This window comes from Alexandromys fortis, unplaced genomic scaffold, assembly GCF_014885135.2.
Source record: "Alexandromys fortis isolate MF-2015 unplaced genomic scaffold, M_Fortis_MF-2015_v1.1 scaffold_253, whole genome shotgun sequence".
NCBI lineage: Eukaryota > Metazoa > Chordata > Mammalia > Rodentia > Cricetidae > Alexandromys > Alexandromys fortis.
This window is the reverse complement of record NW_026068124.1, coordinates 200,941-217,976: the sequence shown is the minus strand read 5'-3', so window position 1 is coordinate 217,976 and position 17,036 is coordinate 200,941. Positions and strand designations below refer to the sequence as shown.

Genomic DNA, 17,036 nt, shown 5'->3' with positions numbered 1-17,036 from the left:
AGATGATAGATAGACAGACAGACAGAGAGACAGATTGTAGATAGATAGATAGATAGATAGATAGATAGATAGATAGATAGATAGAATATATACTATTTAAATCTGGCTCTCCCTTTAAATATTTTTTAAAGATGTTCTCATACAAACAAGACTGTCCTAGAACTGATTGTGTAGCCTTGAGTTTGTCATCCTCTTGCCTCTTCCTCCAGAGTGCACAGGTGTGTGCCACCTAGACGGCTTTCCTTTAATACCAGAATCTCTGTGCTTTGAATCAGAGATACATTGACAAGTCAGTCAATCCCCTATTAGCCAAATGGTTCCAAACTACAGAAATGCAATTGCTGCATTTCCTCTGCTTTGTGCTATCTTAAGGAATTTCATTTCACCACGAATCCCCTTGTTTTTATTTGGGGCTTCTACGCTTCATCTCTAATTCCACTTAAAATCTATCCAGCTTATTTGGGGATGAGCCATCCCTCTAAATACTAAACCCGAGCAGGTTACCACAGCAACACTAGGGGAGACTTAGGACCAGGTTAGCCTTTGAATCATCCTTTTCCTTTGCTTAGCCACAATTCCACAGCTGAGAGATCTGGATAGCGCCTGCAAAACAAAGTAGGCAATGTGATTCTTACTTTTATTTTGAATTTTACAGAGGCTTCTATATGCACTATATGCCTGGAAAGAACAGTGTTGACCTCTCCCTCCCTCCCCTCCTACTCCCCACATCTTCCCCTACCTCCAGCTCAGCAATTATCCAAGCTGAGTCTCTTAGCTGAGGCATCAATAAGGCAGTCAGGACAGAAAACCATTGCTTGAGAAGCCCAATAATCCCCTGTGATGGTAATTAACATGGAGCGGTCTCTGCTAATGTGCCAGGTGGGAACGAGAAGCCGCTCACTGGGCTTTCACCTTAATAGATGGAGGAAGGGCTCAGGTGCAAAGAGATGATTAACTGGAAGCAATACAATCGGAACTGAACTCGTTTGAAAACGCCATTTTCAGAGCTTGCCCAGAGTGAGGGACAAACTTGGGCTCTCTGCAAGTCCTTAGCCCTGCTTCATCAAGATTGAGCTCTGGAGGTTTCAAAAATGAGGACCCCTGCAATCCACTACAGCTAAGTGGACTTAACCAAGGTCACACAGACAGTAGGAAAATTAGGATTCATAGACTCTGTGTTTCTAATAAAGCCCAACAGAAAACTCTTATTTTTTTTCCAGCAAACTATAACTAGTGCAAAATTTTGAAAGAATCGATTGGAAATATTAAAACTGAACTGAAACCTACAACCCACAGTCATAGCTCCGGTCACCAGAGTGAAATGTGTGATCATGAACTAGCATAAATTAAAGAGAAGAGTGGCCTAGAAATACAATGACTGGATCTACAAGGTGAGTTATTACTACTCATCCAGCACGTTCACTAGTAAAAATAATCCATTTAAGAACACCATGTGGTCGCTTACTGCACACGAAGCCCCGTGTAAGGGGCGGGGTATGTAACAGTGAGGGATACAGACCATGCTCCTGTATTTTTGAGAGGGGCAACCCTCTCTAGTTTCAAGCCATCAAGCAATCGGGTCTTCAAAATATTTCTTTTTTTTTTTTTTTTTTTTTTTTTTTTTTCGAGACAGGGTTTCTCTGTGGCTTTGAAGCCTGTCCTGGAACTAGCTCTGTAGACCAGGCTGGTCTCGAACTCACAGAGATCCACCTGCCTCTGCCTCCCGAGTGCTGGGATTAAAGGCGTGCGCCACCATCGCCCGGCTTTCAAAATATTTCTTACCCAATTATTATGGATGTTTTTTTTCTACTCAAATCCAAAAATGAAAAGGGGGAGCCGAGAAGTAGATCGGCGGTAGCCCCGTTGTCTAGTACGTACAAAGCCCTGGCTTAAAGACCCCACATGGGTGGGGATGAACGAAGTACAGTTGGTCCTAGCAACCCAACTACTTGACATTTTTTGTGTTATTTCTAAAGAAAAATTGATGCGTATTTTATCCATACGGGAACTCATGCATTTTCTTCTAAATCTCTAAAAACCCTTCAAATGCTTTATTTTTTCTTTCTGAGACTAGAACTTATGTATTCAAGTTGGTCCCAAATGGTATTTGTAGCTGAGAATGACCCTGAGCTTCTGATCCCACTGCGTCCACTTCTGGGTGCTGGGGTTACAGCCATGAGTCACAACACCCAGTTTACTTGGTGCTGGGGATGGAACCCATGGCTTCATGTGGGCTGAGCAAGCACTCTACCAACAGAGCCAAGTTCCCAGCCCTGGAACAGGCTTCTTTATGGAGCAGATTGCTTCTTTCCTCGCTTCTCCTCAGGAAATGCTTCACTCAGATTTCTTTCCTTCACAGCTGTTATGGCCCTGTAAGGTGGCTAGTAAGCCACGTGGGAAATCTGTGCAAGCACTCAAAGGCCACATCGCCTAGTTCCAAGTTTCTTTTGTCCAGGGCTCTCAATTCAGACGCTATCTTACTAGGACATATCTCAATGGGAGTTATGAACAATTTTGAGATTTGTAATTCTGTAATTTAGGTGTCTCTTGAGCCAAACTGCCCAGCTAATTAATTCTCTTCTGGAGTTTATCTTTAATGTCTGGGGAGGTTACCACAGGGAAGGGAGAAAGCCTGACGATGGCTCAGTGGGTAAAAGCACTTCCCACCAGCCCTGATGACCTGAGTTCAAGCCCCAGGATCCACCTGGTAGAAGGTGGACAGTTATCCTCTGACCTCCACACATGCATGATGACACGTATGTGCCCGTACATATGCACAAATACATATACAGTATGTAAATATGTAAAAAGGGCTAGAGCGATGGCTCAGCAGTCAGAAGAACTAGCTGATCTTCAGAGGAACATTGTTCAATTCCCGGCTTCCGCATGGCAGCCCACAACTATCAGTAATTCCAGTTTCAGGGGATCCCAAACCCTATTCTGGTTTCTATAAAAATAGACACATGTGTGGTATACATATATACTTGCAGACAAAATACCCGTACACAAAAATGAAAATAAATCTTCAACAAAAAGAGAGAGGTGGAGAGGAAGGGAGGAATGGAGGAAGGGAGGGAGAGAGGGGAAGCTAGATCCCTACATTTTCTTGTTCTTAAAATTCTAGTTTGGGCCAGGCAGTGGTGGCACACACCTTTAATCCCAGCACCCGGGAGGCAGAGGCAGGTGAATCTCTGTGAGTTCAAGGCTAGCCTGGTCTACAGAGCGAGTTCCTGGACAGCCAGGGTTACACTAAGAAACCCTGTCTTGAGAAAAAAAAATTCTATTTTGTATCTAGAAAAACCTGAACCCTTTATTCCTGTAGCTTCAACCCAAGAAAGCTTTCCCAGGGTGACTACAGGGAGACACATAGAGAGTAATGTCAGCTGTCACCAGCAGCTTACGGTAACGTAAGCATCTAAGTCCTGCCCACGTAACATTTTAGACCGGCACTAGCTCTAGGTCAAGAAGCCCAACCGTGGACTCTGCCTGGTGCAGGAGAGGGGAGCTAAGGCGTCTTACTCCTCATCCCGAAGAGTCTCCTCCTCCTCCTGCATCTGCAACTGGTTCTTCACTGGAGCCAGGTTCTCTGTCTTGGCATTGTAGTTCCGAAAGCAGACATTGAGCTTTTCGTCAAATTCATTCACCAGGTCCTCCATGGACTTGAAGCTGATTATTTCGGAAGAAAAATTCTCAAGCTCAGAGAGGGAAGGGTCCTCCAGGTGGTGAGGAGATGAGCCGTAGAGAGACTGCGGCTTTTCCTCTGGGTCCTCGGAGCAAGAAGGCCTCAGATCCTCAAACTCCTCGTCTAGACTCACCAGCGGGGCCTCCATCCTGGCACCACAGTGGGGTGACTGCAACTGTCAAGCTCCGTTTCCCTGGAAGAAATACACAGGGCAGCGTGAGTCTGGACCGAGCTTTCGTGCCAGTTCTGCCGAGGAGCCAGATCACATCTTCCATTACTCTACATCCCCTGGAAAAACAAAGAGTCCTTCTCCCCCGTGCAAAACCTAGATTTAAAAAATGCTTATGAAAGGAGAAGGGGACTTGTTTGATAAGAGCTTGAAGGGGACTTGAAAGGGGGCATGGAAGGTAAAGGAGGGGGATATGATCAGAGCACACTATAAAAATGTGTGAAAAATTATAATGAAACATAATTGTCGTTTTGGATAATTAATATGCACTAATAAAATATGCCTAATGAAACAAGAAACCTATCCTGGGGCTGGAGAGATGGTTCGGAGTGTAAAGGGCTTGCTGCATATGCATATGGACCTGAGTTGAGAGCCCCAGAACGCACATAAAATCGGGGTAGAGCAGGGTGTGTCTGTAACCCCAGTACTGGAGGGTGTGATAGGCAGATGACTCATAGGCCAGGCAGTCTAGCTGAAATGGCAAGTTTTAGGTTCAATGAGAGGTCCTGGTCTACAAAATAAGGTGGGTGCCCTGAGTACCTTCAGGGCTGTGGCTGCTGGGTATTTCCCATCTATACTATTACTCGGCTTTAGACAAAGTTTCCTCCATTCTTTAGGTGAAAAAATAAGGTGGAGAAGCAATTAAGGGAACCTTGTGGATACCAACCTCTGGCCTCCACATCCGCTCACATTGGCTTACACAGCTACATACACACAAGCACACAAGGATATGACACATATCCACACATTCACACACGCATGCATGCACACATGCAGGCACACATGCCCATGCACACACCACCACCACCACCACCAACAACAACAACAACAACCACGGTAGATAATATTTACTGGAGTATCTGTGGCTTCTGAAGTTGCCTACTACAATGCACTTAAGTAGTTCAAATATCTTTGCGTATCTTCATAACAAACAAAGCAAGTTCTGGAGTTGTCCCCAAACCACAGTAATGAAACATGCAGTGTCCAGGCTAGGACACTCAGATTTGCATTCTTTTATCTCTACCAGCTCTGACCTTAAGCAAGTTACTTAAGTTCTCTGCCCTTCCTCTTATTCTTTTTCAAGCCACCAAAAACAACAGGATCTACATCTTCCTCCTCCTCCTCTTTCTCCTCTTCCTCCTCCTCCTCCTCCTCCTCCTCCTTCTTCTTCTTCTTCTTCTTCTTCTTCTTCTTCTTCTCTCTCTCTCTCTCTCTCTCTCTCTCTCTCTCTCTCTCTCTCTGTACTGGGAATTGAACTTGAGACCTTGCACATACAAAGAACTACATAAACAGCCCTGTTTTTACTTTTCCTTTTGAGTGGTTGTCCTTACATCATCTAGACTGACTTTGAACTCACTCTTTAGCCCACACAGGTCCTTCTGCCTTAGCCTCTAGAGTAGCTGGAATTATAGGATTGTGCTACTAGGCTACCAGACCTAATTTAATGGTTTCTTATTTGTTTGTTTTTCACAACTTCTTGTATCCAAACCCAGCATGACCTAAAATTACTTGACAATGAAACCTAACATGAATATAAAGCTGCCTGTGGTCTGAATTTATCCCACTGAGAGTGTTATGCTAAAGAAATATTAATTTTTTAATTATAGAAGGGAATGGGAGTTTAATTTAATGGCAGAGCACAAGGTCAGAACACTTAAGGCCCTGGGTTCTGTTCCTAATACCAAAAGATAAAGATGAAACTAAATAACAGAACTCACTACCTCAGACCACCGTGGATAAAATGCCAAATAGGCAATTACTCCCGTTCAAAGTATGGAATAATCTAAATTTTAAAACATGTATTGCTCTACGGGTCAGGAAACGGGATCCTGGATCTAGATATTGCTTTCCTCATTAATAAATCCTAGAAATGCATAAAACACTAATAGACACTTTGCAGCCCAATACTGGCGCTTGTACCTGAGGTCACAGCTGCTCAGGAGGCAGGATAGCTGGGACCCAGAAACTTGGTGCTAGCCTTTTGTCTACTGTCTTCTAAGAAATAAAGCCCCAGGAATACAGGTCAATGACAAAGCGCTTACTGTGTATGTGAAGATCTCTGTGTACGATCCCTATCATGGGTCTACCCAAAGAAAAAAATCTACACAGAATATAACTAAGCTTTTAGTCAGGAATGGAAGCTCACAAATATAATTCTAGCACTTGAGAATCTGGGGTAGACCTGTCTCAGGTTCCAGGCCAGCCTGAGTTATGGAGTGAGTTCCAGGTAGGCCAGGAATACAGAGTGAGAGATAACCTGTTTAGAAGGTGTGGGGAGGCAGGGCGGAGGGAGGAGAGAATCAGCCTCTGTGTTCCAAAGGCCAAATCCACAGCCATCTTGAATATTGCACAAGGACTACACATCTAAGTCTGCTAAAGCCCAGCAGCTGTGACCCACACCCCCCATCCAGCCCTCTTCAAACCCTATCTTTTTTTTTTTTTTTTTTTTGAGACAGGCTTTCTCTGTAGCTTTGGAGCGTGTCCTGGAACTAGCTCTTGTAGACCAGGCTGGCCTCGAACTTACAAAGATCCGCCTGTCTCTTCCTCCTGAGTGCTGGGATTAAAGGCATGCGCTACCACCGCCCAGCCAAACCCCATCTTCAACTGGAATTTACGCTTCAGTCCCCAAAGCTAGGGCCCTTCCCAATTTTAATACAAGTTCCTTGAAGGCACTGACGTCCTTTGGACATCCTCCAGGACTTTAGCACACTGACTGCCCTGCGGCCAGGCAACCAATCAATGTGTATTATTGAGACACGCTCTTCTGCCCCATATACCGTGTCCAACAGCATCACCATCTGCCACCCTTCTACACATGCCCAGCTTCCATCCTGGTAACATGGAAAGGTAGCCAGCTTTTCTCTTCTGGTCTATATGATTTCTGGTAGTTAGATATGTAAGTCTCGACAGATACCAAAAGTCATGAGGTTTGCCCACTAAGTGCTCACTCTCTACTTCTATACACAAAACTAAACTCTACACAAAGCAGAGGGCATGCTGGGCAAGAACTGGCCCTTACTCTGATATTTTTGCTGAGATCAAGCCAGTTACCGCGGCATCAAAATATGTTCTGAACATTTCTAGTTTGCAAAGGAAACATGATAGGATAATTATAAGAAAGGCTTACCAGCCAGAAAGGGTGGAACATGTTTGTAGCCCCAAAACTCTGGGGGCACAAGCAAATAAATTGTCCCTGACTTCAATGCTACCCTCTTCTACATAGTGAGTTCCAGGCCAGCCAAGACTACATAGTAAGACTATATCTCAAAAAGAAAAGAAAGAAAAAAAAGAGAGAGAATGCTGGGGGGAAAATACACTCCAAACCAAATAGAGCAAGGCTAGAGGTATAATTTAGTGGTAGAGGCCCTGGTTTCCATCCTGTCCTGGCTAGTTTATTGCCAGCTTGAGACATGTTAGTTATTCGGGAAAGGGAACTATCAATTAAGAAAATACCTCCATAAGATTTGCTTTCAGGCAAGTCTATGGTGTATTTTCTTGATTGATATATGAGAGGGCCCTGCCCATTATGGAGGTCATATAATCAAGCAGGCTGAACAACCATGGATAGCAAACCAAGAAGCAATGTTCCTACATGGCCTCTGCTCCAGTTCCTGCTGCTTCCAGGCTCCTACCTTGAGTTCCTCTCCTAACTTCCTTGATGATGGACTATGTTGTGGAAGCATAAACAAAAACAAACCCTTTCCTCCCTCAGTTGCTTTTGGTTATTGTGTTTCATCACAACGATAAGAACCCTAACTAAGGCCATTCTCAACAGAGAAAAATGAGAGGTTGCCAAGACTCCTGATTGCAGTGGCTGACTCAGTGGCACGTATCCCAGGATCTGATTTCCTCATGAATTGCTATAAAAATGCTGGCATTGAGCTAACACCTTTAGAAACTCATTTTAATAGCTTTATATTTTTATTATAGAAACATATTTCCTTAATCCAATATATCCAAAGTATGACTATATTAATATATAATTCATATTAAAAATACAGAGATCATATTTTGTACTAAGTCATTTGAAATGCAACGTGCATTTTATAGTTACAGTCTTTCTTTGGATTAACCTCCTTGCAAATATTCAACTCATGTGTGCCTAGCAGCCACCATATTACACCAACACAACCTTAAAAAATGCTCAACCAAATATCAATCAGAAGTTCTCCCTTAAATAAATTTAAAAAATTAAAACAAAATTTAAAATAAAAATAAATAAAATCAATAGTTTGCCATAGGGGAAAAATTAAAAAAAAAAAAGAAGAAGTTCTCCCTTATGGTGTACGAACCCCTACAAAGTCTCTGGCTATACCTATATTTCAGTAAAATTGGTTTCCATTTCAAGCCACAGTATTTTGTTCTGTGGATTGGAAAACATCATTCAGTGCAGCACGGCGAAGCATAGTTAAACACCAGCAGCAGCAAAAGGTAGAGGCAGAGGGATCAGTTCAAGGTCAGTCTCAAAGTCAGTCTTCAGAGGTGCGTGTGTAACTTGGAGTAGCTGTTAAAAACCTGGCAAAATTGTACTATGAGGCAGGGGGAAGAGGTGCTAGAAAGGGCACTAACAGGACACTAGTGATACAGAGGGGGAAATGGGAAGAAAAGGGGTGGGATTAATTGGGGATGGAGGAGAGAGTTCAATACAGAAGAGGAAAGGGGGAGGGATAAATAGCACAAAGGATGTTTGAAAAGACCATAAGGAAACATTATTTTTTATTTACCTAACATTACTATAATCCATATAAGTATATGAGCATATGTTTACATATATGATTTAAATAAAATTATGCTACTTGGGTTGACAATGATCCCCCCAAGAACCATAGACTATTTAGCAAAAAAAACCTCAGTACCAGACATATGAAACCCCCTTTAGAGTTGTCGGTTAAGAGTCCAGCAGACTCCCAAAGCAATGCCGGCAATCACTGCTGCCCTTGGCTGCCCATCAGAGCTTGAAGGTAAGTTCCTATTGCTGAAGACAGCATGTACTTCAGAAACTTGGGGGCTTTGAGCTTGGTCTGACCTGAACTCCTCCTCTCTGAGGACAAGCTTACATAGTAACAAAAGGTGCTGAGCAAACTGCCAAGGGAGGGAAGCAACCAAGGGTCCCAACTATGAACTGCAATAATGACAGCACAGCAAGCTATTCCCAAGGGTGTGACGGTGGCACTCATATCTTGGTGGTAACCAACAGCTGTCTAGTGTTGGACTTAGGGCCTGCTCAATAGAAGAGAAATTATGGATGGTACTGAAAATCTAGCCAACTAGCTAATGAGGTTATGGATCTTAGTAGATGACCCTACTTCTGCCACTTTACTAACCCAATAGGAGGATCAAGGTCATCCTCAACAATATATCAAGTATGAGGCTGGCCTGAGTTTTGTGAGACCCCATTGGAAGAAAGAAAGAAAGAAAGAAAGAAAGAAAGAAAGAAAGAAAGAAAGAAAGAAAGAAAGAAAGAAGGAAGGAAGGAAGGAAGGAAGGAAGGAAGGAAAGAAAGAAAGAGGGAGGAAGAGAGAGAAGGAAAAGAAAAAAAGGAGACAGAAAAATCACTGTTTGAAGGACATGAGATCACCCAGCCTCATGTGTAGAGGAGGAAAAATAGTGTGGCAATCCTAATGATGGGTCAGAAAGAGAGGGAGTCACTAGAAATTCTGATGTCAGATGTCAGAGATCTAGAATGACTGAAACTCGGCCTAGAGGAACCATTTTAGACAGTGAATGTGAGCCAAGAGTAACTCAAGGTACCAAAAAGGTGCAGAAATTCAAAGGATGAAGATACTGTGTACACCAATAAACTAAGAACAAGTCACTGGGGCAGTGAAGATTTAGGAAAGACATTTAAAAAGAAAAATAAATAGTTTAATGATAAAAATTCTCACCAGTAGTTTAAAAGTAAATTATGGGGTTGGAGAGATGGCTCAGTGGTTTAGAGTACTGGTTGGTCTTCCAGAGGTCCTGAGTTCAATTCCCAGCAACCACATGGTGGCTCACAATCATCTGCAATGAGATCTGGTGCCCTCTTCTGACCTGCACACGTATATACAGGCAGAACATGTATTCATAAAAAATAAATACATCTTTAAAAAAAAAAGAAAGAAAGAAACCCTGTCTCGAAAAACCAGAAAAAAAAGTAAATAATGGTATCAGAGTTTTCAAGGATCATAAAAGAGGATGCTGGGCATCTCAAAGAAATAACAATTTAAAAGTCTGTGTGTAGGGTGCTGGAGAGATGGCTTGTGGTTAAGAGACCCTGGCTTGATTCCCAGCACCCACATGGCTGCTCACAACAATCTGTTAACTTCAGTACCGTGGATCCAACACCCTCTTCTGACCTTCCTGGACACTGCATGAACACAGTATACATACATACAAGCAAGGAAAATACCTACACATAAAATAAAAAATGGGGAAAAAGTTTGGAGGTTGTCTTAGTTAAGGTTTTTATTGTTGTGAAGAGAAACCATGACCATGACAAATCTTATAAAGCAAACATTGAATTGGGTGGCTTGCTTACAGTTTCAGAGGTTCAGCCCATTATCATCATGACAGGGAGTGTGGTATCATGCAGGCAGACATAGTGCTGGAGTAGCTGAAAGTCCTATACCTTGTAGGCAATAAGAAGTCAGCTGAGACACTGGGTAGTATCCTGAGCATAGGAACCCTCAAAGCCTGCCCCCACAGTGACTCACTTTCTCCATCAAGGCCATATCCACTCCAACAAAGCCACTCCCTATGAGATTATGGGGGGCAATTACATTCAAACTACCACAGGAGTAGTCAGAAAAAAGTGTTGCAAAAGAAGGCCCTGAAATTTCAGACCAAAGGAGAGAGAGAGAGAGAGAGAGAGAGAGAGAGAGAGAGAGAGAGAGAGAGAGAGNTGAAAGGCCGGGTGGTGGTGGCACACACCTTTGCAGAGGCAGAAGCAGGCAAATAAATCTCCGTGAGTTCAAGGCCAACCTCTGGTCTGTGATATCTGAGAACCTAGACCCTCACTTTCTGTCCTGGTCTAATGACCTTAGCTGTGAGAATTTGGGCAAATTATCTGCACTTTGTGCCTCAGTTTCCTCATCTACAAAATGTGATTTAAAATAGCATTTGTGGGGCTGGAAGATGGCTCAGCGGTTTAGAGAACTTGCTTTCGTAGAGAACCTCTGTCTGGTTCTCAGCACCCACACCAGGTAGCTCACAACTGCGTGCCTGTAACTCCACTTCTGGGGAATCTGAAAAACTCTTCAGAACCCCGAGGCTCCCCACACACAGGTGTGCATACCACTGTGCACATACACATACACACAAGGGTAAAACACTTAAAAACAATAATAAGTAGGAACTAAAGAGATGGCTCAGTGGTTAGGAACACTTATTGCTTTTGTTCAACCCAAGTTTGATTCCTAGCACCAACATGGCAGCTCACAATCCTCCATAACCCCACTTCTGGGAGATCCAATTCCCTTTTCTGACCTCCAAAAGTACCAGGCATGTATGTGACACACAGACATACATGTAAGAAAAGCACTCATACATACAAAATAAATGAATCTAAATTTTTTTAAATAATAGTAAATATACAACTGAAGGTGATCTCACTTTCCTAAGAAAATCAGGATATATTACTTACATAAAAGTGTGGTTGCCAGGAGTTGTGGCTCCTGTCTTTAAACCCAGCATTCAGGAGGCAGAAGCAGGCAAATCTTTGAGTTCAAGACTAGTCTGATCTACATAGTGAGTTCCAGGTTAGCCAGGGCTACATAGTGAGACCTTGTCTCAAACAAATGAACATGTAAAATCAAGAAACAAAAACTGTGGATAAGCATGTGTCATGTGAAAAATATCCTTGCCATGATGTTCTGTGTACACCGCTTCAAAATGTGACCAAGTGAGAGGAAAAATGCTGAAAGAATTTGGGCATTTTTTTTCTCCATCAAGGACTCTTTTTTAATTCACTTGGTCAAATTTTCCCGGATCACGGGTCCCAATTTAGAGAGACACAAAAGCTGGTCAGTTGTCAATTGACTACAGATATTTATGATTCCTTGTAACGTGTGTTTCTCTATGGGAACGGCAGAGGATCTAGGATGAGAAGGTGACGCTAGCTGGGGTGCTGATTCCAGACTGCACAATTTGTACCATCAACCAGCAACAAAAGCCAGTCTGAGAAGAATCCAGGACTAAGACAACTTCAAGCTGTTTGTGGCGATGATGCACACTTGAAATCCTAGCACTGGGTCAACGGGGGAAGAAAGGTTAGGAATCGATGGTCCTTCTCAGCTACGTAGCCAGTGCCACGATAGCTTAGGCTACACGAAAGCCTGCTTCAAACAAGAAAGCAAATGAACGTACTGAGCTCTGATTGCTGGACTACCATACAGATCTTAGACATGCTTAAGATTTGGAGAGGTGGCTCAGTGGTGAGGAGCACACATTAACTTCAACTCCAAGCACCCATGTAGGGTGACTCACAGCTGCTCCAGAAGGAGTTGGGGGGAGGGGGTCAAATGTCTCTGGCTTTGAAGGGCATCCGCACTCATGTGCACAGACACATACGCATAATTTAAAAAAATATAAAAAAGAGAGTGGTCTATATTTGACTCAGACAAACCCTAGAGAAAAAAAGATTCTGCTACAAGATTATAAAAGAAATGGCCGATCTTGATGACTCTGTGGGCTGTAAGTGCTCGCTTTGCAAACTTGAGGAGCTAAGTTTGATCCCTGGATTCCATAAGGGAACCAACACCTGAAAGTTGACCTTTGGCCTCCAAACTGTGCTGTGGCACATTCGTGTCTACACTCACACACATCACAGACACATGGTTGATAATAGATAAATCAAGTCAAACTTAAAAAAGTATTATAAAAAAAGATATGACTATCAAGGTTCGGAGTCCGGAAACAAGGCTAGTAGGAACAATCCATGAGATATCCTGGTTGGTTTTCATCAGCACCCTACCCAGGAAACGTGAAGTACAATGCAAACGATCGGGTAGATGATGCTAAATCTGAGAGCACAAATGGGAATCTGTATTAATACGGTACCCAGTCTGGACAGAGCGTTTGTGTCTCAGGCTGTGGTAGAGGAAGCGAGAGTCAAGCCTTGAGAAGGGGTTGGTGTGTTGGCGCACCCTTTTAATAAGGGTACCCTACCTTCCTTCTTTACTTCATTTTCTTTTGTACTCCTCTAGGTAGGCTGCCTTTATCTCCCAACTGACATGTCTGGTTTTTTTTTTTGTTGTTGTTGTTGGTTTTTTTTTTTTTTTTTTTTTTTTTTTGTTTGTGGTTTTTTTTTTTTTTTTTTTGATTTTCGAGACAGGGTTTCTCTGTAGATTTTGGTTCCTGTCCTGGAACTAGCTCTTGTAGACCAGGCTGGCCTTGAACTCACAGAGATCCACCTGCCTCTGCCTCCCAAGTGCTGGGATTAAAGTCACGCGCCACCACCGCCCAGCTTTAACTGACATGTCTGAAGTAGCCCCTCCATCCTTCCATCCTGGCAAGCTTGCTGAGACGTCAAGCCTCAGCTTCTCTCCCAGCCCTCCTCCTTTAAAAGCTAGTGTTAAGGATGGAAGAGCAACTCAGTCATAGAGCACTTGTTTAGCGTGTGGGACACCTGAGGTTCTCTTTTCACCTCTCCCGCACACAAAAAAGTTGATGTTAATCCATATAAAAACCATCCTCCCTGTGCTCCCAAAATAACTAGATATACAAAAATGACAGAGAGGGAGTAACGGGCAAGTTGTCGTATTCTTGTTATTATAGAACATAGTGCGGACTATAGCTTAAGCCTTTCATACAATCTATTCCATCTATTCTGACTCCAAATGCGTGATGTCATTCGGAAGAGAAATGCACACACAGAGCTCAACAGACACCCGGTAGGAAGCACATAAGCCTCTCCCTGCAGCCTAACGGTACAGTAGCTGCTGCGGCTTGGGTCTGCAGCACAAATCACCAGCCCCTGCTTCACTGAACTAAGAGAATGGTGGATGGGAGCAAGAATTCAATGTGCTTCCCCTGCTGGGCCTCTTTGCACCTCCACACTGCCCGTTCCATCTCTTTATTCTTTCCATCACTTGCTCTCTAGTTGACTCTGTGCTTCCTCTCCCCTTCGCTCCCCTCCCCATATAGACCCTTAAAATGTCCTCGCTTATCTACTTCCAGATTCTCACTGCTCTTCTGCAAAACCTGGCTAGCGTTAGCTGTCCGTTCTGCCAGAAAGAATAAATACTCATTTGCACATGGCTCAGCAACCCCTTCACTGGACTCCGTACCCTTCCCCCCTTCTCTTCTGTTCCATTCACCTCCATTTCAGACCTCCTCTCCCTCTTCTGTCAGAGTAAAGAAAGGCTCTTCTAGGCAGCACAATGGCTGTCACTCCGAGGAAGCCCAGCTCATCCCACGCAGCCCCTGCACATACTCCACTGTCCCTTTGCCAAAAAAGACCTGGACGCCTGGAATGGTGTGAGTCGTGCCAGAAGACAGGATGCGAAGGGAAAGGCAAGAGGGCAGAAGAGCGGGTTGTATAACACCCCTTAAGCTGAGCCCCCTGATCTGCAAAGCCCCGGGCCCTGAGGACGACTGCCGGCCCTGCACACACCACTCCTCTCTGCCACACTCGCTCTTTCTCCGACCTGCTCTGTGTTGTAAAACAATCGCTCCCCCAGGACTGCAGTCAGAGGTTCTGACACTGTGAGAATGCACCGTCTGGGAAAGCCTTCACATCCCGCCAAGGGGGCACAAGTAGATTGCAGGCACAAAGATGATTTTGAGATGCCCACGATAACCGGACCAGATAACGGTCCTGGATTGATATAGGGGATCCACATTGCTCCAGCACAATCAGGCAGTGTTTCTCGGCACACACACACACACACACACACACACACACACACACACACACACGATGCTCTGAGATGATGCCACCAGTATCCAGCAATCCAGCATCTCACTCCGGGGCCCTGGTGCTGAGCTCCGGCACAACTAGGTACAACCAGGGCGATGGCCCACGGGCCCTTCTTTTTCAGTGTGTGGATGGGACCCAATGGGGATGAGAGTCGCGCATATCCCAAGAGTCCTATGAGAGATCTTAAGTCCTCTGGCCTCCTTCATCACCCGGATTCGATCCCCTGCCCCCCAGTACTGGGTCTAGTTCAGACTAAGGTCGTCATTCCCCCCCCTAACCCCGAGACCTCACCTGTGTGGGTCCTGGTGGAGGGACGCGGATCCCGGGGCTCAGCCGGACACCCCCATCCACCGGCTAGCAGGAGCCCGGTGCAGCGCAGCGACAGCGGCTAGCCAGCCAGCGAGTGCTACCCCGCTGCTCCGGCGGCGCCGGGTCCCCGCGCTCGTGCCCGAGCTCCCGGAGGCGCGCTCGCTTTCGGGCACCCGCCCAACGGGCGCGCCCAGGGCCTAAACGTCATCCTCTCGTGAACATTCATAGCTTTCCTTGGAGCACGTGGACCTGCCTTTATTAATATTTATGAATTGCCTTTTCTCCCTTCTTTGATAACGGCCCTTCTGCTTCCCACATGAATATTCAGAAGCTCCGAGATGGGGGCGTGCAATCGCTACCAATATGGATTCTTCAGAGGGCCTAACACTAGGTTTTGTATAAAAATGCAGGCAAATGAAGTAGATGGGCAGACGGACGTTGACAGATACACTCAAAGAGCCTCTGGCACTTTCTGGACTCCCCTTTCTGGTGTAGTAGAGGTTGAAGTGGACAGGCCAAGGGATGCGCCCTTCCCCAAAGTGCCTCATAGCTCAAGGTCAAGGTGAGGGGCTGGTTGACCGGGTTGATTCGGTCACCCAAAACGGTGGGACACAAGTAAGAGATCTGAGTAAGAAGATTCCAGGAATAGAAAAACTTCAGCTAATAGAGGAAAATTCAAGACATGGGAATATGGAAGACCCCCTAGAGCCTATGTACCTCACTCACTGATGTGCTCATATAAATCTGTGCTTATCGCCATCCAATATGAAATCTAATAAGAAAGATGACGTACAAGAAAAAAAAGGAGCGCACAAGAGAGGCACGTCTGCCTGGAGACTCCTACTTTTGTCTGACGGTAAGGATGGCAGCCTAGAGGTGAAGGGGTCTTTGTTAGTTTACTTACTCTTTATCACCAACAGACAGACATGAGGAGGAGGTGAAGCAGGGGACATCTTCAGTGAAATAAGAAGAGGGGCTAGCCATTCTGCCCTTCTGGTATTAGAAACATGAGAATATCCTTATTAGGAAGGAGGGCAGTTTAAAGATCCTAACTTGAAGCCGGTGAGATGGCCCTGCAGGCGAAAGGTGCTTGCTGTACAAGCCTGAGAGCTGTGATCTGGGTTCAATCCTGGGGTCCCACAGGAAGGTGGAAGGAGAGAACTGAGTCCGCTAAGTTGCCCTCCGACCTCCACATGCGCATGCTCTGTAGTGAGTGCACCCGTACACACGATATAGTAGTAACAACAAGATTTTAAATTCTATTTTCCTGGTATCAAAAGTGGTTTTGTGACCTTGGGAAAATTATACCCACTGCGGCTCATTTTCTCCTCTACATGGAGGGTAATCAGAGCTCCCATACCTGAGGCCTGTTATGAAATTAAAGGGAAGGAATTCATGTGAGAACTGCCAGGCAGGTGGGAGGGAACTGTGAGAGCTGGCTGCTTCTCCTCCTTAGCAGAGGCCTTAATTTACTCTTTTATGCTGGCTTTGTTTGTTTGGTGGTGGCGGCATCATTCGGTGCATCACATAGGTTACAGTGGACTCGGACTCTCTGTGCCCAGGGGTGACCTTGTACCGCTGATGCTCCGGTCTCCACCTCAAGTGCTAGGATTACAGATGTGTGCCATCATGCCTGGTCCCTGAATTTGTATGTGTTTCTGGGGATGGATCCTGGGACTTTGTGCATGCTAACCAGGCGCTCTAGCAACTGAGCCACACTCCCAACCCCTAGAAATTACTTCTCTGAGCCAGAGAGATGGTTCAGCAGTTAAGAGCACTAACTGCTCTTGCAGAAGACCTGGGTCAATTAACTGAATCCACATCAGGCACCTCAACAGCCTGTAATTCTAGTTCCAGGAGTTACAAGAGCCCCTTTGGACTTCCAAGTGCCCCTGCAACTCAAGTGCTGTGGCTAT

General features: G+C 44.8%; 1 protein-coding gene across 1 annotated transcript in view; it reads right to left on the bottom strand.

Moving 5' to 3' along the window:
* The window catches only part of Fez1 (fasciculation and elongation protein zeta 1), a 53,213-nt gene extending 37,944 nt beyond the window's left edge, over nucleotides 1-15,269 (bottom strand). The window contains exons 1-2 of the mRNA XM_050125721.1: nucleotides 15,103-15,269; nucleotides 3,520-3,875 (exon numbers count right to left, since the gene is read on the bottom strand). Of these exons, the coding sequence (XP_049981678.1) occupies nucleotides 3,520-3,830 (311 nt within the window). The 5' untranslated portion in view covers nucleotides 3,831-3,875; nucleotides 15,103-15,269. The remainder of the gene's footprint in view (nucleotides 1-3,519; nucleotides 3,876-15,102) is intronic.
* Nucleotides 15,270-17,036: the final 1,767 nt, after the last annotated feature.